The sequence below is a fragment of the Periplaneta americana genome, chromosome 15 (genome assembly GCF_040183065.1).
Source record: "Periplaneta americana isolate PAMFEO1 chromosome 15, P.americana_PAMFEO1_priV1, whole genome shotgun sequence".
NCBI lineage: Eukaryota > Metazoa > Arthropoda > Insecta > Blattodea > Blattidae > Periplaneta > Periplaneta americana.
In genome coordinates, this window is record NC_091131.1 from 273,128 (window position 1) to 296,916 (window position 23,789).

The 23,789-nt window shown below is 37.5% G+C and overlaps 1 protein-coding gene across 2 annotated transcripts in view; it reads left to right on the top strand.

The window, feature by feature from the left end:
* The window catches only part of Letm1 (Leucine zipper and EF-hand containing transmembrane protein 1), a 106,848-nt gene that overhangs the window by 61,591 nt on the left and 21,468 nt on the right, over window positions 1-23,789 (top strand). For both annotated transcript variants that reach the window (XM_069848823.1, XM_069848822.1), the window contains 5 exons: window positions 7,063-7,206; window positions 16,471-16,608; window positions 16,687-16,890; window positions 16,968-17,219; window positions 19,733-19,876. In XM_069848823.1, the coding sequence (XP_069704924.1) occupies window positions 7,129-7,206; window positions 16,471-16,608; window positions 16,687-16,890; window positions 16,968-17,219; window positions 19,733-19,876 (816 nt within the window). In that variant the 5' untranslated portion in view covers window positions 7,063-7,128. The remainder of the gene's footprint in view (window positions 1-7,062; window positions 7,207-16,470; window positions 16,609-16,686; window positions 16,891-16,967; window positions 17,220-19,732; window positions 19,877-23,789) is intronic.

A 23,789-nucleotide genomic window follows, 5' to 3' on the forward strand; every position in this document is an offset into this window, starting at 1 on the left:
AGTCTCTATCATCATATCCCACCTCCCTCAAATCCATTTTAATATTATCTTCCCATCTACGTCTCGGCCTCTCCAAAGGTATTTTCCCCTCTGGCCTCCCAACTAATACTCTATATGCATTTCTGGATTCGCCTATACGTGCTACATGCCCTGCCCATCTCAAACGCCTGGATTTAATGTTCCTAATTATGTCAGGTGAAGGATACAATGCGTGCAGCTCTGCATTGTGTAACTTTCTCCATTCTCCTGTAACTTCATCCCTCTTAGCCCGAAATATTTTCCTAAGAACCTTATTCTCAAAACCCTCAATCTCTGTTCCTCAATGTGAGAGCCCAAGTTTCACAGCCATACAGAACAACCGGTAATATAACTGTTTTATAAATTCTAACTTTCAGATTTTTTGAGAGCAGACTAGATGACAAAAGCTTCTCAACCGAATAATAACACGCATTTCCCATATTTATTCTGCGTTTAATTTCCTCCCGAGTGTCATTTATATTTGTTACTGTTGCTCCAAATATTTGAATTTTTGCACCTCTTCGAAGTATAAATCTCCAACTTTTATAGTTCCATTTCGTACAATATTCTGATCACGAGACTTAATCATATACTTAGTCTTTTCGGGATTTACTTCCAACCCTATCTCTTTACTTGCTTCAAGTAGAATTTCCGCGTTTTCCGTAATCGTTTGTGGATTTTCTCCTAACATATTCACGTCATCCGCATAGACAAGAAGCTGATGTAGGCCTAACCCATTCAATTCCAAACCCTCTGTGTTATCCTGAACTTTCCTAATGGTATATTCTAGTGCGAAGTTAAAAAGTAAAGGTGATAGTGCATCTCCCTGCTTTAGCCCGCAGTGAATTGGAAAAGCATCAGATAGAAACTGGCCTATACGGACTCTGCTGTAAGTTTCACTGAGACACATTTTAATTAATCGAACTAGTTTCTTGGGAATACCAAAGTCATTAAGAATATTACACTAAACTTGTTATTTAAACAATCGAAAGCGCATTTAAAATTTTTGGTCCAGGGAAAATTTATTCGAATGGGTGAATGTTACTTAAGTTATGTCCCACCCACTATAGGAGACATAGGCCAGTTTTACACTAATCCTAAACATATTTAGTATAACTTATTGCTTGTGGCCATCCCAAACCCAACCTCCACCCCTAAGAGCGCCAGTCCTTATATACCCGTCAATCAAAGCAATTGACAATAGATATCTCAGTCATGACAACCTCATAAAATATCCATTCAATTGATTATATTATATTATTACCCATCTCAGCGAGTACTGACGACCACTGCAAAATACGATAATTTGGTCCAGGTAGCATTCTCTTTTGACACAAGGATGATTTATGTAACATGATTCTAAATTAGTCTTTTAGGCTGTATTCATAGACATATTTAGCGTGGGCTTCCGGTGGATGATCAGCGTTTTTCGTATTCATAAACCAGTGTTAGCGATAGGATATGATTTGAATTCTGTACTAGTAACCAGTGGATAGCCGGGGCTAGCTTAGTACGCTTGTAGCGCATGCTGCGAAATGTCTATGAATATCACCCTTAAATACCGGTACATTCTTTAATAAATCACTGAAAAACAAATGTGAATATAGGAAGTGGAGTGAGTACGAAATTATTATTATTTTTTGGCGCATCATTTTTACGTAAATAACGACAAATAAAAAGGGATTATTAGCAAGTACGTACACTGCGTTTGTCAAATGCGCATCACCATGCTTTCGAAAAGGCACTTTTCAGTGCCCGACAGCCCTCTTTTTTTCATCATGTGCTACATGTCGGATCATCATCGGGGCTTGCAGCCTCGATACCCCGCTTTTTCCATCATGTGCTACACGTCGGATCATCATCGGGGCTTGCAGCCTCGATACCCCGCTTTTTCCATCATGTGCTACGTGTCGGATCATCGGGGCTTGCAGCCTCGATAGCCCGCTTTTTCCATCATGTGCTACATGTCGGATCATCATCGGGGCTTGCAGCCTCGATACCCCGCTTTTTCCATCATGTGCTACATGTCGGATCATCATCGAGGCTGCATACATGTCGGATCATCATCGGGGCTTGCAGCCTCGATACCCCGCTTTTTCCATCATGTGCTACACGTCAGATCATCATCGGGGCTTGCAGCCTCGATACCCTGCTTTTTCCATCATGTGCTACATGTCGGATCATCATCGGGGCTTGCAGCCTCGATACCCCGCTTTTTCCATCATGTGCTACATGTCGGATCATCATCGGGGCTTGCAGCCTCGATACCTCGCTTTTTTCATCATGTGCTACATGTCGGATCATCATCGGGGCTTGCAGCCCCGATACGCCACTTGCTAAATTCAACACAATTATATATTACCCATTTCAGCGAGTACTGACGACCACTGCAAAATACGACAATTTGGTCCAGGGAGCATTCTCTTTTGCCACAAGGATGATTTATGTAACATGTTTCTAAATTATTAGTCTTTTAAATACCGGTACATTCTTTAATAAATCACTGAAAAACAAATGTGAATAGCCTATATAGGATGTGTAGTGAGTACGAAATTATTATTTTTTATTTTTTGGCACATCATTTTTACGTAAATAACGACAAATAATATCTAACATGCCGCATAACATTATTTTAAGAAATACAGGAAACAAGCATGAATAATATTCACCATTCTTAATGATCGTGGGATAGAAAAAAAAACAAATGTGCGTGTAATAAACAATAAGCCAACCATCTTTGATTAAAATAAACTTTAATTCAATTTTGAAATTAAATTAAACAATTGAGTAAGGGACAAACTAGAAATTAGCAACAAAACTAAAGGATGCGAAAAACTGTCTACAGCTCTACACGAAATAAAATATTTCTTCCAACGATTTAGATTCTGGAAAAGTCCCAGTAACACTTATAGCGTTCCCTCGTTGAATGGCAATACTAATTCTTTGGCGGAGGAAAGCCGTAGAGCGAGAGTCACCATTAAGTGCTGATAAATACTTGCTGATATCAGAAGTTAACAACTTCGCCTCGGAATACCATGGGCCCATAGATTTTACGGTGAAAACGACAAAATTATATCGATCCAGGATATTGAGATACTTATTGCGTTTAATTGTCACAGCAGATGCAGCGGCTGACCCAGCGAGTTTGGAAGTTTTGGGCAAATAAGAAGAAGCGAAAGTGTTATAACAAGTGGCATCGTGTAAAAGTGATTTGCCTTTGGACCATGGTGTTAAAGTTAAGCCATCTGGACGTTTGCCATCGGAACGGTTTATGCCATTGGGTTCTAGGATGGTAGGAAAACCAGCGGAAATTAGGGCCCTTTTAATGATGTCGTTAATCATGACGTGTCTGGAAAATCGTCCAGAATTTTTTAGGGAACTTAATCCATGGAGGCCAGAAGAATCGACATCTGCACCACAAATACATTTGTGTGGAAAACAAATTTTAATGCCAAGCCTTAAGGCAATAGCAGTCTTAAAGGATGTATTATCTATTAAGGTGCCTATGTTGGAAGAAGGTAAGGCTGGAAGCCAGCATCCTGATTCTTTTTGTCGTAAAGCAAGAAAACGGGCTCTGTCAAAATCTGAGGAGGAAGACGCAAAAAGGCTGTCAAAAGTTTTGGAAGCAAGAACAAGATCCCAGCATTTTTGAGACTCTGGACTGTTTGGAAGATCCACAATGTGAGTAACGGAGGACCATTGTTCAAAGGCCTCAGACATATGAAGGATTCTGATTTCATCACTGTGACTAGAGACAGTAGATTTGACGAAATTCAGAGCTCCATGAGCCGAGGCTAAAAATGCAGGCACACAAATATCGCTAACATTGCGAATGCCAAGACCGCCAAATGAAATAGGCAAAGTAGCGAAGGACCAAGAATGATTGTCAAGTTGGATATTAAGAATATATTCCAAACAATCCCGCAAAATACAATCAGCCTCTAGAAGAAGAGAGGGTGTAGTGCGAAGGAAGTATGTTAGGCGAGGGATGTGAAAGCAATTTTTTTTAAGGAAATATGCTGTATGAGTGCAAAGAGATTGTAGGCCAATAAATAAATGTTTCATAGCATCTAATTTATCACGCATAACAACTTCCATAGCTGGCAGTAATATTGGGGAACCAAGGAGTGTCAAAGTGGAAGGGGATGAAAGTCGAATTCCCGGAGTGAGAGCTTTAAAAGTTGAAAATACAGGATCATCCTGTGAGGAGCAAAAATGTAACTCGCATTTATCCGGGTTTAACTCAAGACCAAGAGGTTGACAAGAATTAATAAGTGTTGCAAGGTCAGATAAGACAATATCCGGAGAACCACCTAATACTGAATACTTGTGCCATCACTCTTCCGATATGTGCGAACATTCAGGAATGGTAGTACTCAATCTGATTCCACTTCCATGGTGAACTGAATATTCTCGTGGATGTTGTTGAGGTGTCGTAGAAATCCAGGAAGTTCATTTTGTCCATGTGGCCAAACTACAAAAGTGTCGTCCATGTACCGGAAGAAATGACTGGGCTTGTGGCTAGCAGTCTCTGAGGCTTGGTGTTGGAAGTATTGCATGTATCACACACTATTTCCCTGAAGATGACCACAACACAGCAGTCGAAACGTCAGCCACCAGCACCAAGACAACGCAGTATAAGCCCGGAAGTTTCTCCACAGACCATGTACACCAGCGCGGAAGTCTACACTAACAGTTATATTACCGGTTGTTCTGTATGCAAAATGCAATGCAAATGGCCCATATCAGAATCATCAATAAGTTCTTTCAGTTTACTATAATACTTCACTGATTCCGATGCAAGAGTACTTGATGCCTCAGCTGTAACTACATGCTTTGATCTCGTTTTGCAAAACTTGGAAAATCCTATTTTAGTCTCTGGATGGTGCTATTTGAAGAATAACTTACATATTACCCTATTTACTAGTTTTACAAACTAAGCTATGTTCACTATAATAATCATCCCAGTATAAACTTCTCATCATAAATATGCTATAGGAAAATATTGAGAGAGCCCATCACATCCAGAGACTGTTTATTGGAGAATTGTTGTTACAGGTTATGGCTTTAAAGATTTGTTGAGTTCCAACGTGAAACTTTTAGTTATATTAGGCATATGGACTTGTACATATTACATTTTTTTCTTTTCAAAAGTTTAAATGTGTTAGTTTTTGAAAAATTTGAATTCAAATTTTTAATCTAACGTCCATGAAAATTTAAAAATGTATATTGTCGCTTAAGGTGCAAATACTCACGTCCCACAAAATCATAATTTTATAGGAGAGTGAAAAAACTTCTTTGTTGCCATTAATTGCTGCCTTAACTTACATGGTATTGAAATTATTACTTCTACGCTATTAATATTAAAATGTGCTTCAGGAGACTTTGCAGGTAGATGCGCATCACTTATATGAATTCAACGGCACCACAAACTAAGTTTCTAAAATTTTGAGGGTTAGGCCTACAATTATTGGTTTCTAGTTTGAGACCGTAACAGGCCACTTGCCTAATACTTGTTGAGAAGACGACAATTGCTGGTTATGTTGTATGCTGCAAGTAACTGTCACATGATTTCCCTGTTTCAACGACCTTGTGACATGACCACGTGGACAGACAGTTTTTGCACCTGAAGCGACGATATGGATTCAAAAGATATCTGTAATGAAATAGGCCTAGCTTTGTTTTTTCTTGAAAATAAGCCAAAGATTAGTTCTGTATCTTGAATGGAATCCAAGATGTACAAAAATATGTGAATGGCTTTAATATAAACTTTTTCAGTATTTCAGAATTATCAACAGTTCTTGTAATAATTATCTAGACTATATAAACCTTTGTACCTTTCATTTCTGTTTATAAAAATGTCTCAAGTGCAGGAGAACGTCTATTGTCTGTGGTAATGAAAAGGATGCATTCAATGGTTAATAGAAAAATTGGATAATCCGCACCATAAAAGATTTTCATGTATTAAATGCACAACACTTACAGTTCCGTTTTGAAGTTCTTGTTATACTGCAACCACTGACGTTTAATAGTCTGCTATGAAGAACAGTAATGCACTTTTTTTTTTTTTCTTTCCATTAAATCACACACAGGTGTAAAGTCAGTTTTGTAATCTGAGAGACAGTTTCTCCTTTCTCAAACTGCTCAATTATTGGCACTTTTTTTTTATTATACTTAGCACTACATGCTTTCTTTTGACATCCGTGGAAGATATTTTGTATAGAAGTTACATACGGCTTCTCAAATAGTACAATACTTAATGGTGCACGGGTTCGCAATTGTATGAAAATTCTTGAGGTCATTTCTTTGAAAGCAGTTTGTGACTATTTTACTCCCCCTCCCACTAGTGCAGTAACTGTTTGTTGCCAGCAGCAGTAGCATTCCTACTCATACTGTGTAACGGTAAAGGCCTGTAATGACTCTCAATAGAAAAAAATACTTACTAATGTACAGTACTTACATTTATTTCTGCAGAAAAAAAACAGCAAGAGATAGACAGATAGTCCACCAACTGGTGAATAGGATGATGGATAATCAGGGTTCTACTCTGTTAGTAAAATTTAAGAGGGTAAGATATTTAACATGAATGATTCTTATAAAAGTGAGGTCCTGTATATTCACAAACTGTGAAGGTTGTGACCAGGGAAACTGATCCTCTACTAGGCACTTAGCAGAGTGATCACCTTATACATTGTAAAGCCTATGATAGGATTATGAATAAACTTAGTACCTGTTTTCTTATTTGCTATATAGTGTTACAGCCTTTTATAAGTAAGTAGCCTGTAAACTTATTCATAGACCAACCACACAGTGAAGGAGCTTGCAGCACAGGACTGAATGGCCTAAACCTCATTTGTTAATGATGAAAATGTGAACTACGAGTTGCAGAAGACATTTTCGAAATTAGAAACGAAATTTCTTGACATTACTCTGGATTGTATATAATTATCGCAGACTTGTGGAATGGATCTGAAGGATGTTTCAGAATGCTAATTGACTGAGTTTCAATGCACATTAATATAATTTTCATTTTTTTTTCCTCAGCTGGTGCGGACAGTTTCGGATTTATTCCGTCTAGTGCCCTTCTCAGTATTCATCATAGTTCCATTTATGGAGTTGCTGCTTCCTCTGGCTATTAAACTTTTTCCAGGCATGCTGCCTTCCACTTTCCAGACTGTAACAGAGAAGGTAAGAAACTACATTCGACCAGTTATAGCACTAATATTGCAATTTGGTGAACTTAATATTGAATGTTTTTTGTTATCTGTACATTTTTTTTATACAAAAAAGGAAACTAAGAACTACAAGATGGCCAACCAAATGTGTATACTCATATGTTTGCATGCTTTCGAATTTCTGTAAAGTTTTCTACGGTTTCAGGGGAAAAAAATGACATGAACTTTTATAGGTTAAAGCAGTCTGCCAATCAGTGTACCTGTCGCCAAAATTTTACAATTATAAGTAAACTTATATGAAGGGTACACGGGAAAAACGAACAATGTCACATTTCCATTAAAGGTGAGATAATGATCTATTTCAGTATATTGCTGCAAAATTTATTGATGTTTCTACTTGAAATGAAGGAAATGATGAGTGTATCCGTGGTTTTAATTCTCCTTTACCACTTTTGGTAAAAATAACTCTAAAGTTTGTATTAATACAGTGAATTAGATAACGACATCACCCTTAAAGGAACTGTGACATTGTTTGTTTTTCCCGTGTGCCCTTCATATCTTATCTTCTCAGTTTTCCTCAAATACAGAAATCAGAGAAGTGGTTTGTACCAACTATTTTCTCTGGATGCACTATTCTTGCTAGAGCCAATAATGTGCCAAATGAATCTTCTGAAACAGACAAATGTTGTAAAATTTAATGCTCCCATACCTACGTCTAGTCTTCATTTTGTACAAGAAGACTCCTCATGCCAACAAACATAATGCAAAATCCTTCTGTGTCCCAACTGCTGATTGGTCCTATGTTCATGCCAGAAAATGAGGTATGCATCAACATGTGTGGACCAATGAACTAGCAACTTGACATAAAGGATAGAATGCATGTGGGATTGTTACAGTACATCAGGTAATAGCCTGCTTCTAAAGGGTTTAGCCTGTAGCTGGTGCAGCCATTATAGTTTACACTATTACATAATTATGTCAACAACAATCAATTTAACACAGCACTGAAATTGTATTCTATACAGGACAAGGAACATACAGAAACTGACTACCATTCCTATCTCCTTGTTTGTGTGGCAACTTTCACATTTACAACAGTCCATTCCCAACAAATCACATTCATTCCTGACATCCAACTGCTTCATGTATCACATTTCCTTCTTGCGTTCAGAAAAAAGCGGAAATATATAAAGGAGCTAATTAACGTTGCATTCTAGGTACCACAAAGGAAGGGCTTCAGACAGTGCATTTCTTGACATGTGGAATCTTCTTGTATGGAATGAAGATTGTCTTATAGGCAGTTGGCTGATAATGTGCATAGGGGCGTACAGTAGTTCTGTCAGCTGGCTTTACTGAAAGAAATGAGGTACCTCTCTCTCTCCCCCCCCCTTCTCTCTCCCCCCCCCCTTCTCTCTCTGAGATATATGTGCGCATTGTTGTTTTTCTAGCACCAAAGAAAAATTTCTGCTTTTCCTAATACTAGAAGAAATGTTGATTTTAATAACAGAAGAAAGAAGAAATATTTGAACATAAACAGAAATGCTGATTTAATAATTGGGTGGGGGGTAAGTTATGCGTCCTCCTAATAAAATCTTCCAAGAGGACTGGTCTCCCCAATATCTCGAGGTTGTCTATAAATAACTTTCATCTATTTTTTTCTAGCCTTACCAGATCATTGTTATCGGTAATATCACGGAGTTATTGTACAGGGTGCAGCAGAAAAGTGGTCCATTTCGGCATTAGATATTATAACTAATATACATTATTGCAAAGAATACTTAATACCATTCTTTACATGTGTCACTTTTGTCAATTACAACTTTGTTCGCAATTCAGTGATAGACATGAACACGCACATTTTCCATAACTTTATATATTATTGCCTTGATTTTGGTACGAATGTTGTTTTTCAATTTCTGGAAATTTGCTTGCCTGTTTGCATAGACTCTGGATTTCAGAAATCCCCACAGAAAAAATCACAAGCAGATAAATTGGGCAAATAGTGTGACCAGTTTACATCACCAAACCAGGAAAAAAGTGTTGCGTAAACTATGGAAGTTCTTGCTGTAGGAGTGGTTGCACCACGACGACTCCATATGGATGTTCTTGCTGCATAGTTGCATTGCATCATCAGTTAGCTGAGATTGTGACAGTGCCACCAGGACCAGCCTGCACTAAGAAGACACTCTGTACCACACAGTAACTTTTTGTTATGAAGTGGTCTTTCGTCCCACCCTAAAGTTTTGTTTGTTAACAGCCACTTAAGTGAAAGTATGCCTCTTTGTCACCATCAGATTGTTGAGGAAATGGGGTCGTGTGTTTATCATCTCCAGAAGCTGGGCAATAATTCATGCGTCCCTTGCTCCTTGCAAGAGTGAAACTTGCTTCAACAGCAGGGGCATGATATTCATTTCACTGCCAAGACTACGCTATACAGGAGGACAACAAAGCTTTGAACTGCACTACACAAACATTAGCTCTGTAGCACGCTGTGATCAACAATGGCCACATTTTAAAATGGGTCATTGTTTCTGCCGCATATTGTATATTGATGCACTATTTTGTGCACATGCCTATGAGAAGGACAAGGGAGGCGGTAATCTCACCTTACTCCTATGGTTTGAAATTATTGTTTATATTAGTGGTCATAAAGTGGTAGCTTTGCAAAAAATCTGGAAATTTAACATTTACTTTCACAGAAAAAACCGTCCATTTATATAAGTGTACTCTTTTAAAGGCCGAAGAAGATATCAGATGATAGACGACATTAAGATATATGGATCATATGCAGAGACTAAGAGGAAGGCAGAAAATAGGAAAGATTGGAGAATGCTGGATTTGCAGTGGAAGACCTGCCCTTGGGCAGAACACTGTGAATGAATGTACTATTTTATTATTATCATTATTTTTGTTACACATTGCAGGAATAATGGTTTTTACTTTTTTTTTTTTCTTTATTATAATTTTGTAACCAACAATATTCAACAACAAAACAATTAATTTGTAAACAACAGTGAAACAGGACATTTACTTAAAACAGTGATAATGTGCAAAGAGTGACAAGTGACACCAGTAGTATATGTGCAATTGTCAGTAGGAACTAGTGTCCTGCAATGTTCGAACATGAAAGAGGCAACCAAGACGTTAAAAACTTCGTCTTATTTCATATGAAAAACTAATCGCAAGATTTGTGCTATAATTTTCAAGCGATTAATATAGGCTATAAGTGGAGGACAGCGAATATTTTTATAACAAGTTGGAACAAACACGATAGGCCTCCTACTGAAGAGCGAACATTGGTGAATATCGAACTTCACCATACTTGACAAACTTGAACCAAACATAGTGCCTGTAATGCATAACATTAGTAGGAACTTTAATATGACATTCTTAACAGTTTTTTATCAATAATGAAATAACAAAACTATTACAAAATAATATTTTAAGCTTCCAAAAGTACAAAGAATATCTTTCATATGATCCTTCAGAGGGGCAGACTGTGATTTTGACCATAATTTGGTCAGTAGGCAAGCGAGTAGAGCAACAAGTTAATATTAGGAGATTCAATATTTCAAAATTAAAAGACGACAAAACTAAGCAACATTATCAGATCGAAATTTCAAATAGGTTTGCCACTTTAGAAAGTTCCAACGAAGTTGAGGAGGAATTAGATATTAATAGCATATGGGAAAGTATCAGAGATAATATCAAAATTACAGCTGAGCAGAGCATAGGCTCTTATGAAAGTAAGAAAAAGAAACCATTGTTTGATGAAGATTGTTGCATGGTAGTAGAAAGAAGGAAACACACAAAATTGAAATTCTTACAGGATCCAGTCCAGGTGAATAGAGATCATTATTTCAATGAAAGACAGGAAGCAACAAAAAGAGAGATCACTTTAAGAAAAAACTCAATGAGTAGAAACAAGTAGTAAGAATAAAAACGTTAGAGATTTATATAAGGGTATAAAGGAATTTAAGAATGGATATCAGACAAGGATAAACGTGATCAAGGATGAGAATGGTGACTTGCTTGCAGTCTCTCATCCAATCCTGAACAGATGGAGAAACTATATTGGGCAACTACTAAATGTACATAGGCCAAATAGAAATGATCAGAAAGAAATTCAAATACATACTGCTGAGCCATTTATACCCAAACCCACACTTTCTGAAGTCGAAATTGCGATAGAAAATCTGAAAAAGTACAAGTCTTCAGGTATTGATCAAGTCCCAGAAGAAGTAATATAAGAGGGTGGAAGCACATTATCTAGCAAAATTTATAAGCTTGTACTTGCTATTTAAGAAAAGGAAATTGTACCAGAACAATGGAAGAAATCCATACTCGTACCTATTTTTAAGAAGAGGGACAAGACTAACTGTAGTAACTTTCGAGGAATATCACTTTTGTTGACGTCGTACAACATTTTGTGCAATATTCTTTTGAGAAGATTAACACCATATGTAGATGAAATTATTGGGGATCATCAGTGTGGTTTTAGGAGTAATAGATGACTATGGATCAAATTTTTTGTATTCAACAGATATTGGAGAAAAAATGGGAGTGTAAGGATACAGTACATCAGTTATTCATAGATTTCAAAAAGGCATATGACTCGGTTAAGAGAAAAGTTTTATATAATATTCTTATTGAATTTGGTATTCCCAAGAAACTAGTTCGATTAATTAAATGTGTCTCAGTGAAATGTACAGCAGGGCCAGTATAGGCCAGTTTCTATCTGATGCTTTTCAAATTCACTGCAGGCTAAAGCAAGGAGATGCACTATCATCTTTACTTTTTAACTTCACTCTAGAATATGCCATTAGGAAAGTTTAGGATAACACAGAGGGTTTGAAATTGAACAGGTTACATCAGCTCCTTGTCTATGCGGATGACGTGAATATGTTAGGAGAAAATCCCCAAACGATTAGAAAAACACGGAAATTTTACTTGAAGCAAGTAAAGCGATAAGTTTGGAAGTAAATCCCTAAAAGACAAAGTATATGATTGTCTCATGACCAGAATATTGTACGAAATAGAAATACTATAAAAATTGGAGATTTATCCTTTGAAGAGGTGGAAAAATTCAAATATTTTGGAGCAACAGTAACAAATATAAATGACACTTGAGAGGAAATTAAATGCAGAATAAATATGGAAAATGCGTGTTATTATTCAGTTGAGAGCTTTTGTTGTCTAGTCTGCTGTCAAGAAATCTAAAAGTTGGAATTTATAAAACAGTTATATTACCGTTTGTTGTGTATGGTTATGAACCTTGGACTCTCACTTTGAGAGAGGAACAGGGATTAAGGGTGTTTGAGAATGAGGTTCTTAGGAAAATATTTGGGACTAAGAGGGATGAAGTTAGAGGAGAATGGAGAAAGTTATACAATGCAGAACTGCACGTATTGTATTCTTCATCTGACATAATTAGGAACATTAAATCCAGATGTTTGATATGGGCAGGGTATGTAGCACCTATGGGCGAATCAAGAAATGCATATAGATTGTTAGTTCGGAGACCAGGGAGAAAAAGACCTTTGGGGAAGCCGAGACGTAGCTGGGAGGGTAATATTAAAATGGATTTGAGAGAAGTGGGATATGATGATAGAGACTAAATTAATCTTGCACAGGATAGGGATTGATGACAGGCTTATGTGAGGGTGGTAATGAACCTGCGGGTACATCACTCATCCAGTGCACAGAAGCACAAGCTGCTTCAAATGACACGTCAAGCATGTTGTGCATTGGATGAGTGATGTCCTTCTAGATGGATTATTGTTTTATGACTTTTATTAAGTGGCTGCACAGAGGGTAGGACATCGTTTTCACCTGGAATTAACTGTGGAAAAAGAAATACTGTTATACATCTTGATTACACAACTTTTAGCACTATATCACTTTGGAATATGTGCGATGCGTGTTCTTAAAGTAAGTTCCAAAAAGGTGTAGTAAGTAAACGGGAAGATATTTACAAACAATTTTTGTTACATTGTATTCCCCACACTTCAATTACTTCTCAACATAATCTCCATCTTTATTGAGGCATTTATCGAGTCATGGCACAAGTCTTTCTATCCCCTCATTGTAGAATTTGCCCACTTGTGATGCAAACCACTCCCTCACTGCTGTTTTCACTTCATTGTCACCATCAAAACGTTGAGGTGCAGGAAGAGATGAAAGTCATTTGGAGCCAAATCCGGGCTGTAGGGGGGATAGTCAATTTGTTCCCAGTCAAATTTCGAGATGAGATTTTGGGTGTCACGAGCTGTGTGTGGCCTAGCGTTGTCATGAAGCAACACAACTCCGTCAGTCAGCATCCCACGTCTCTTGTTCTGAATTGCACAACGGAGCTTCTTCAAGGTCTGACAATAGGTTTCTCTATTAATGGTTTCACCCTGAGGTAAGAATTCGATGAGTAGGACTCCTTTTCTGTCCAAAAAAACAGTGCACATGATCTTGCGTGTTGACATGGTTTGTTTGAATTTCTTTTTCCTTGGTGATGCAGTGTGCCTCCATTCCATGGACTGCTGCTTTGATTCAGGTGTCATGTGAGACACCCAAGTCTCGTCACCTGTAACGTGTGAGAAAGCTCAATGCACTGGAAGTTCGTTTGGTTTTGTATTCTTGGGTGAGCATCTTGGGTACCCATCGTGAGCACAATTTTCGATATCATAATCAATCTGTCACAATTTTGTAGAGAACACTCCATGACATTTGTGGAAAATTCAAGGAAAGTGAAGAAATTGTGAACCTCCTGTCCTCATGAATTTTTTCATCGACAGCACGCACCAAATCGTCATTGATCAAAGATGGCCGACCGGTATGCTGCTCGTCATGCACAGAGACGCGGCCCTTGTTGAACTTCCTAACCCATCTTCTGACCATTCCATCACTAATGGCATCATCACCATACACCTCACAAAGTTGACAATGAATGTCAGCTGGTTTGATGTTTCTCGCATTCGAGAAATGGATAACAGACCGCATCTCACAGTCGGCGGGGTGCTCAATCACTTTAAACATTTCAATTGATTACAACTAAGCACACACACGGACTGAAGCTCTGAAACTGCATGCAGAGCTTGCCTGAGGACTGAAGAAGAAAACACGCATGCGCAAAATAACGATTGCAGCGATGCGATGGCTATAATTGAAAACGGAACTTACTTTAAGAACACGCCTCGTATGTCTTGGCGCCAAGACCAGCAACAGCCAGTTCTGAAGAAGGCTGATAAAAGACTGAAACATGTTGACCAGGTACGATAGAGTTTAACAAATAATACATATTCTGAAGAAATACTGTTATATTATGAGACAAGAAATTAGAATTTTAGCGATTGGTTCTGATTGCGATTGCGTCATGTGTGGTATCTGTTCTGTAGTAGTGTTATAATGATTCGCAAATTGTCTAAATAGCTTTTGCTATGTTTGTGGTGAATTTACTATATCATCACAATGCTGAGCAGTTGCAAACATTTTAAAAAAAAAGCTTATTACTTTTATTTCGTCTGTAAAGTGGGTGAATAGGGTAGAAATTGTGTGCCATGTGTCATGTTTTTTGTGAAGTTGATTTTGCTGCTCCAATGATTTGGCAACAGCCTACCCGTCATCTGGATGATTGTTACTTCTGTATTACGAAAACAAGGATTTTCAAGGACACCTATAGATAAAATTGTATATCCTAATCTCCCTTCATTCATAGGAGCTGTGCCACATTCTCCCTGAACTTCCTGTCCCTTTCCCTCCATCCAGTGGGGAAGATTCCAGAGGAACACGAATCATGAGCTTACTCGAGACTATTTTCAACTTCTGCTGATTCCATCTTCACTCCTGAACATGATAATACCTGCCTCTGATACGAAAGACATCTCGTTAGGGATTTAGCTGACCTTCATTACAGCAAATACCAAAAAAGCAAAATGATAAGCTTAATTCTGTATATGCCTGCAAAAAGTGAACATGTTAGATACTGAATATAATCCAGAAGAATGGATATTGTTCATTATTTCATCAAAAGCGAACTTAAAAGCATTTTATTGCATACAAAATCTTCCATTCCAGTGGTTATTCAGTTGCTATGGAAATAACCCATGAGAACAGGGTACTATTATTGAATGCTATAAATTGTAAGGAACATTGCTGGATAATTTATGGCGATTGGCTTTGTTACTTGGAAACTTCATCTTACGATGTAGGATAACGTATATATGTCCGTTGATGTGACATATTAATGAATATTTAAATACTTATATAGTCACAATCATGCCATGGTATCATACCATGGCATGATTGTGACTATATAAGTATTTAAATATTAATTGCTACTTGGATTTTGGGAGGGGGAAAGGGAGTTACTAAGTTCTGTTGTTTTTTATGTTTATGCAGAGTCTTGTTTCATTCAGAGTATACATGGATTCCGTCTCCTCCCCATTTGTGAGGGAAGTGTTAGGAAGTTTTATTATACATTATTTTAACAATTTAATTAAGCTACACAAATATAATATAGTTATGATTGGCTTAAAAATGTTCAATTTACAGTTTTTAATCTTGATTAATTCAATTTAATTTTGTATATGGCAGATTCTTAGGTTTAATGAAATGATTGATGAAATAAAGCACACACTATCTTGCAACATTATGTATTAATTACTACATAATTACATTAAATGACATTATTTATAATTTGTCATCTTCAACACTTCTGCTTATTATGAAAATTAGGCTTATGAGTTAATCATGGAAGTGTTTCAAAGATTAAACTTCTATGCTTTTTCGCGGTAAACATTTTAATGGTGTCTTCATATGTGACTATTTCTTTATGTTATTTATGTATTCATGTTTATTTACAGTGCATTGCGTAAATTAACTTCAGATTGCCACACCCTCTACAAAACGTATTTATTTTTTACTAGAGATAAGTAAAAATTCGTCATGCATGTCTGGCTAAGAGAGGTTTTGCTGTAGTAACAACTGCTCTTTAAACTGTATCCAGTCATATTTTTTCTTTCACGTAAACGTGTATTACAGACCTTGTTCAGATGTATTTGCAAAGATGGTTGTCTGCTTCGGTTTGGAAAGTTGAAAAATTAATCTCTCTTAAGTGAAATGCAACATTTTTGCAACTACTTCGTCAGTCAGACTCTGCCAATGCATTGCATGCTCATATGCAGACACTGATCATCTGCATATTTGTAAATAGGAGATAATTTACTGATTCAATTTAATTTCCTTTATTATAGAAAACTGCATTGTTGATTGTATACTATCTTTTTAGGATCAGAAAATGAAGCAAGCCTTGAAAGTGAAACTAGAAATGGCTAAGTTCCTGCAGCAAACGTTGGATGATATGGCAGTTCAAGGAAAAGGACGAAGCTCGCAGGCAGCTAAAGAATTTGCAGAATTTTTTACGAAGGTGGGAGTCTCTATCAAAGGTAAAACAAATAAACCGTTCGTTTAAATTGGCACTCAGGACAAGATTAACTTTTTGCAGGTGCGCACATCTGGTGAAAAAGCTACAAATGAAGAGATAATGAAGTTTTCGAAATTGTTTGAAGATGAAATCACTCTGGACTCGCTCTCACGCCCACAGCTAACTGCTCTGTGCAGAGTGCTAGAGATTCAACCTATCGGAACCAATAACCTGCTTCGCTTCCTGCTTAGAATGAAACTGAGGAACTTGGCAGCTGATGACAAGGTACATACTGGGTCTGCAGGATTGTGTAAAACATTTCAGAGTAGTTCTGTCTTGATGGATATGTTTGTGCATTGCAGGCCATACAGAAAGAGGGCATCGAGTCCTTGACTCCAGCAGAGCTGCAGCAGGCATCAAGGGCACGAGGCATGCGAGCGTATGGCATGTCTGAGGACGCTCTGAGGACGCAGTTGGCACAGTGGCTGGAGCTGAGTCTGGAGAAGAAGGTGCCGCCCTCCCTGCTGCTGCTGTCTAGAGCACTGCTGCTCCCTGACACCATCCCCACCAGCGATCAGCTCAAGGCCACCATCTCCGTTCTTCCGGACACCGTGGTCAGTAGTCATTTACACATCTGTAAACTAAGAAATTGTATCTTTTTAAATCATGCATATTTTAATAGTTTCTGTGAAAATGCATAAATATTGTGGAATGGAAGATAAACGTATAAAAAATATATGAATTTGGCGTTTCAGCATTCTCACAGAAGTTCATTAGCTCCACCATCAACAAAATTAATTTTCGAGATATGAATACAGACTTGGGGGGGAAATTTGACTTCTGAAGAATATTACACAGTGGCAACAAAGTCCTATTCCTGTTTTAAATGTTAATTACATGAAAGGTAAAGGAAATGGACCAATTCCTCAGCTCAGACAGTTTGTGTTGACAGTATTTCTAATGTTCATTCATTCATTCATTCACAGTTTTCTCCCCAGGGTCAGGTCTTTCACTGCAAACTCAGCATTCTCCAGTCTTCCCTATTTTCCATCTTCCTCGTAGTTCCTGTTGTATACCATTTTGCTTTTAATGATACTAATTATTTACATTATTGATAGTTGTTTATTTTACCTATAACTAATTCTATTTTCTTTTTTTCTTTCTGTTAGTGATCCACATTGTAATCGACGAAAACATTACGGTCATAATTATGTTGCAAAGTAATATGTAGAGCCTGTGTCTGTAACACTCGTGCAAAGAAAGAAAATATTGGCAGCAGTATAGGAAGGCTCCTCGATCTAAACCAAATGTTAGAAAATGGAATGTAGTGTGCAGAGGGAACTCGCCCATAAGGACTGCAACTCTCCCTGGAATTGTAAAGGAAGACAAGGAACCGCATTTGAATAATTTTTAGGGAATTACATACATTGAATAATTTCAAGGAAAAATTGTTCCGGGTCCGGGTATCCATCTCAGGACCCTTCGCTTAGTACGCGAACGGTCTACTGACTGAGCTACCCCAGGAACCATACACGACACCATCACAATTTTTCCTTTATATCCACACAACTCACATGAGCTGACAATACGCCAGAACTCAACTATGAGTGCACACAAATGCTGTGTGACTTAAATTGGGCTTCATAACATTTTGTTAGAGTACTTTGTAGCCCCATTTACATCCTGCCAAACGTTTAATAATATTCAGTTTGTTTTGTGTTTTCTCAACAGTATTATCTATGTGTGCCATCCATGATAGGTTGTGTTAAGAGTATTAGTAGCACAGCCCCATTTACATCCTGCAAACGTTTAATAACATTCAGTTTGTTTTGTGTTTCCTCAACAGTATTATCTATATGTGCCGTTCATGATAGGTTGTGTTAGAGTACTAGCAGCACAGCCCCATTTACAACTTGTCAACCACTTAATAACATTCAGTCTCTTCTGGGTTTTCTCAACAGTATTGTCTATATGTGCTGTACATGATGATAGATGGCTGTCAAGAGTTACCCCTAGATATTTAAATTGGTCTGTGTGTTTCAGACTTATGTTACCATACTTGATGGATGGAATTATTTGTTTATTGGTATCAGAGTGGTGGAGGGAGAAAGTTTGACATGCCGACTTTGCAATATTAACTACCATATCATTTTCAGTTGGTGTTTCTTTTGGGTAACGAAGCCCAGAGCACAAGTTTGTCAGCATATAGGAGACATTTAACCCCAGGCTGTTACTTGATTAGGGTTATGAGGTCATTGATATAAATATGAATAGAGTGCAACTTGTAACTGCTTCATGGGGTAATCGGACTTGAAGCTGCTTATACTTTGAGACATTGTTTCAATATTTTACTCTGAAGAAATGTTATGTGATGAAATTTTTTATCCATCGTAACATTTTGTCCCGTGTGTCAGATTGTTCTAGCTTTTTTATTAGGTTAGATTTCCAGATTGAGTTGTACCAGTATGCGTTTTGGAAGTGTATATAGTCTGCTGCGGTAATATTACCTTTATCTATGTTGTCCTTGATGTGTTGACAGAATATTGCAACTTGTTGATCAGTCAATTGATGTTGTATGAAGCCAACCTGCCCTTCATGGATTAAATTGTTAGTTTCCAGAAAGCAGGAAAGCGTGTTATTTATCATCCTTTCCATTGTCTTGGCATGTGTGCTGGTGAGGGAGATCAGTCTGTAGCTAGTAATTTCAAATAGATTTTTTATCTTTCTTTGATGTAGGTATTAGTATTATTATTCTGTTTGGTATTTTCTTCTTCATTTGTAAGCAAATGACTTTGTATCAAGTGCTTGCTGCATTAAATAAATAAATATTTCACATTACATAGTGTTGAACTGAAACTGAAACTCTCAGACCCATAATAATAAATGGTCAGTACAAAATCTCCTCCAAAACGAACTACAGAAATGAGTTAATTCTCAACCAATCCTAAACTCTGGACAAATATCAAGTGGAAGCTTGCATTTGTGTAACTGGAACACAGGAGGGGTTTAAGTGGAGCTCAGTGGCTTATTGCATCTTCACTTTGGATCAGTGAGGATAGAAAAATTGACGTGAATTTAGATTGTGGTGTGTAATAAATGTCACAGCTATCTATGTTTGTGTCAACAGGCAACTCAGACAAAGGCAGCAATAGGTGAGCGCGAGGGCAAGATTGACAATAAGACTAAGATAGAAGTTATCCAAGAAGAAGTGCGTAAAATCCGCGAGGAAAGACAGGAGCGAAAAGAAGAGGAGAAGAAAGCAATTCTGCAGGTGAGTCCACTTCTCTGTGCATTAACTTGCTCGTTAATGCAGTACTGCTAGATGTTCGAAAATTAATTTTATTTAAATGCAGTTCTCTGTCCTGTCAAAAAACGTTGCCAAACCCATATTCCATGTGCTCCATCTTTTGTGTTAGACCACTCCAAAGATCATCATCAGTTGCAGCAGCACAACACTTTATAAAGTCTTAGCTTCCATCTGAGAGATCCTCCTTTCTTCTCGGCCTAAATTCTCTCCCATTCCCACCATTTTCTTGCAACTTTGTTGAAAATATGCATGGATTACAGATACTGATACAATGTGCTCTAGCCATGCAATATGTCTGATCTGTGTGTTTCAAAAGTGATGGTAAAAAATTTAGGTATGAAGTAAAAACGAAGAGAAGCAAAAAAGTTCCAGTAAACATGGGTCCTCAAATTAACCATTTTCGAGATAATGCCATTTTGTGCTGGTTGGGGCTCTATGAATGCGGTACTACGTACAAAGCCCAACTAAACAGTGAAAATTTTATTTAATTTATCAATCACGAGACAATAAAATTCATAATTTTGGCTTCAACACCATGTGATTGAACAAACACAAAAGAAACATTTTTGTTTGAACAACAGTAAAGTTTGTTGATAAACAAAGTACACTACAGTGTGCACATTTTGACTGAAGAACTTTACAGCAGTAGCCTCTTTCATAAAACTTCACTGTGGTAAATACTGCTGGAAGTCCAGTAAATACTACTCTGTCTGTTTCATAAAACTTCACCGTGGTAAATACTGCTGGAGGTCCAGTAAATACTACTCTGTCTGTTTCATAAAACTTCACCATGGTAAATACTGCGGGAGGTCCAGTAAATACTACTCTGTCTGTTTCATAAAACTTCACCATGGTAAATACTGCTGGAGGTCCAGTAAATACTACTCTGCCTGTTTCGTAAAACTTCACCGTGGTAAATACTGCTGGAGGTCAAGTAAATACTACTCTGCCTGTTTCATAAAACTTCACTGTGGTAAATACTGCTGGAGGTCCAGTAAATACTACTCTGTCTGTTTCGTAAAACTTCACTGTGGTAAATACTGCTGGAGGTCCAGTAAATACTACTCTGTCTGTTTCATAAAACTTCACTGTGGTAAATACTGCTGGAGGTCCAGTAAATAATACTCTTTCTGTTTCATAAAACTTCACTGTGGTAAATACTGCTGGAGGTCCAGTAAATACTACTCTGTCTGTTTCATAAAACTTCACTGTGGTAAATACTGCTGGAGGTCCAGTAAATACTACTCTGTCTGTTTCGTAAAACTTCACTGTGGTAAATACTGCTGGAGGTCCAGTAAATACTACTCTGTCTGTTTCATAAAACTTCACTGTGGTAAATACTGCTGGAGGTCCAGTAAATACTACTCTGTCTGTTTCATAAAACTTCACTGTGGTAAATACTGCTGGAGGTCCAGTAAATACTACTCTGTCTGTTTCATAAAACTTCACCGTGGTAAATACTGCTGGAGGTCCAGTAAATACTACTCTGTCTGTTTCATAAAACTTCACCGTGGTAAATACTGCTGGAGGTCCAGTAAATACTACTCTGTCTGTTTCGTAAAACTTCACCGTGGTAAATACTGCTGGAGGTCCAGTAAATACTACTCTGCCTGTTTCATAAAACTTCACTGTGGTAAATACTGTTGGAGGTCCAGTAAATACTACTCTGTCTGTTTCGTAAAACTTCACTGTGGTAAATACTGCTGGAGGTCCAGTAAATACTACTCTGTCTGTTTCATAAAACTTCACTGTGGTAAATACTGCTGGAGGTCCAGTAAATACTACTCTGTCTGTTTCATAAAATTTCACTGTGGTAAATACTGCTGGAGGTCCAGTAAATACTACTCTGTCTGTTTCATAAAACTTCACCATGGTAAATACTGCTGGAGGTCCAGTAAATACTACTCTGTCTATTTCATAAAACTTCACTGTGGTAAATACTGCTGGAGGTCCAGTAAATACTACTCTGCCTGTTTCATAAAACTTCACTGTGGTAAATACTGCTGGAAGTCCAGTAAATACTACTCTGTCTGTTTCATAAAACTTCACCGTGGTAAATACTGCTGGAGGTCCAGTAAATACTACTCTGTCTGTTTCATAAAACTTCACTGTGGTAAATACTGCTGGAGGTCCAGTAAATAATACTCTGTCTGTTTCATAAAACTTCACCATGGTAAATACTGCTGGAGGTCCAGTAAATACTACTCTGTCTGTTTCGTAAAACTTCACTGTGGTAAATACTGCTGGAGGTCCAGTAAATACTACTCTGTCTGTTTCATAAAACTTCACTGTGGTAAATACTGCTGGAGGTCCAGTAAATACTACTCTGTCTATTTCATAAAACTTCACCATGGTAAATACTGCTGGAGGTCCAGTAAATACTACTCTGTCTGTTTCATAAAACTTCACTGTGGTAAATACTGCTGGAGGTCCAGTAAATACTACTCTGCCTGTTTCATAAAACTTCACCATGGTAAATACTGCTGGAGGTCCAGTAAATACTACTCTGTCTGTTTCGTAAAACTTCACTGTGGTAAATACTGCTGGAGGTCCAGTAAATACTACTCTGTCTGTTTCATAAAACTTCACCATGGTAAATACTGCTGGAGGTCCAGTAAATACTACTCTGCCTGTTTCATAAAACTTCACCGTGGTAAATACTGCTGGAGGTCCAGTAAATACTACTCTGTCTGTTTCATAAGACTTCACCATGGTAAATACTGCTGGAGGTCCAGTAAATACTACTCTGCCTGTTTCATAAAACTTCACCGTGGTAAATACTGCTGGAGGTCCAGTAAATACTACTCTGTCTGTTTCATAAAACTTCACCATGGTAAATACTGCTGGAGGTCCAGTAAATACTACTCTGCGTGTTTCATAAAACTTCACCATGGTAAATACTGCTGGAGGTCCAGTAAATACTACTCTGTCTGTTTCGTAAAACTACTGTGGTAGTCAAAAATATACTGCAGTAAACTGATTGTGGTTTCATAATACAGTAGAATCCCTCTTAACCGGCACCAAAGGGACCAGGCTAATTCTGGATACGAGAATTTTCCGGATAATTGAATAAATACCAGTATTTTTAAAAAAGTTCTTATTTCATGGAGCCAAATGTTATAACAGCAGCCATATGAAGCTTATTTCTCTATCACTTGCTCATAACTGAATAAACATAAAAACTGTGTGGATTTTCCTTATTAAACACATCACACAACACAAATAATACACTAATTCTAGGTTAGAATTTTCACTGAAAACGAAAGTTCGTGCGAACTTCCTAATGTGGCAACACTGATGGCCCGAACGTAACTAAATAAACATAAAAAACTGTGTGAATTTTCTGTATTAAAACAAATCACATGACACAAATAGTACACAAATTTTAGGTTCGAATATTTTTTTTTTTTTAGTCCAGCCAGAAGTGCTGTTGTTTTGGTATTGCTGGTTATTTGGGTGCCGGTTATGAAGAACTTCTTTGTAATACTGTCCCCAGATTTACCGCAGTAATTAAGCAGATATTTCTACCCATCTCCCTAGCTGGGTAAAACGTTTTCAGTTGTGTAAATAATTTATTCCAGTAACTCAAACGTATATTGCATTTTGTTTCCGAGATAATCCAGTGATGAAGATGAAGATGTAGCCTGTGCAGTACAGAAGACCAAGTATTTTCAAACTAAGGTTAGAATTTGGTTATATGAGAAATACTTATGAATATAACGAACAATTCCAATTAAATTGTCAACAGTTTCATACTGTATTGCAAAGAATTGAGCCCTTCCTACTCACGACAAGAAAAGGAACCATTCATATCACCAAAGGAGCAACTTCAAATAATAGTCCTTCACTGTTTCGAGACAGGAGCCCAGTACCACGC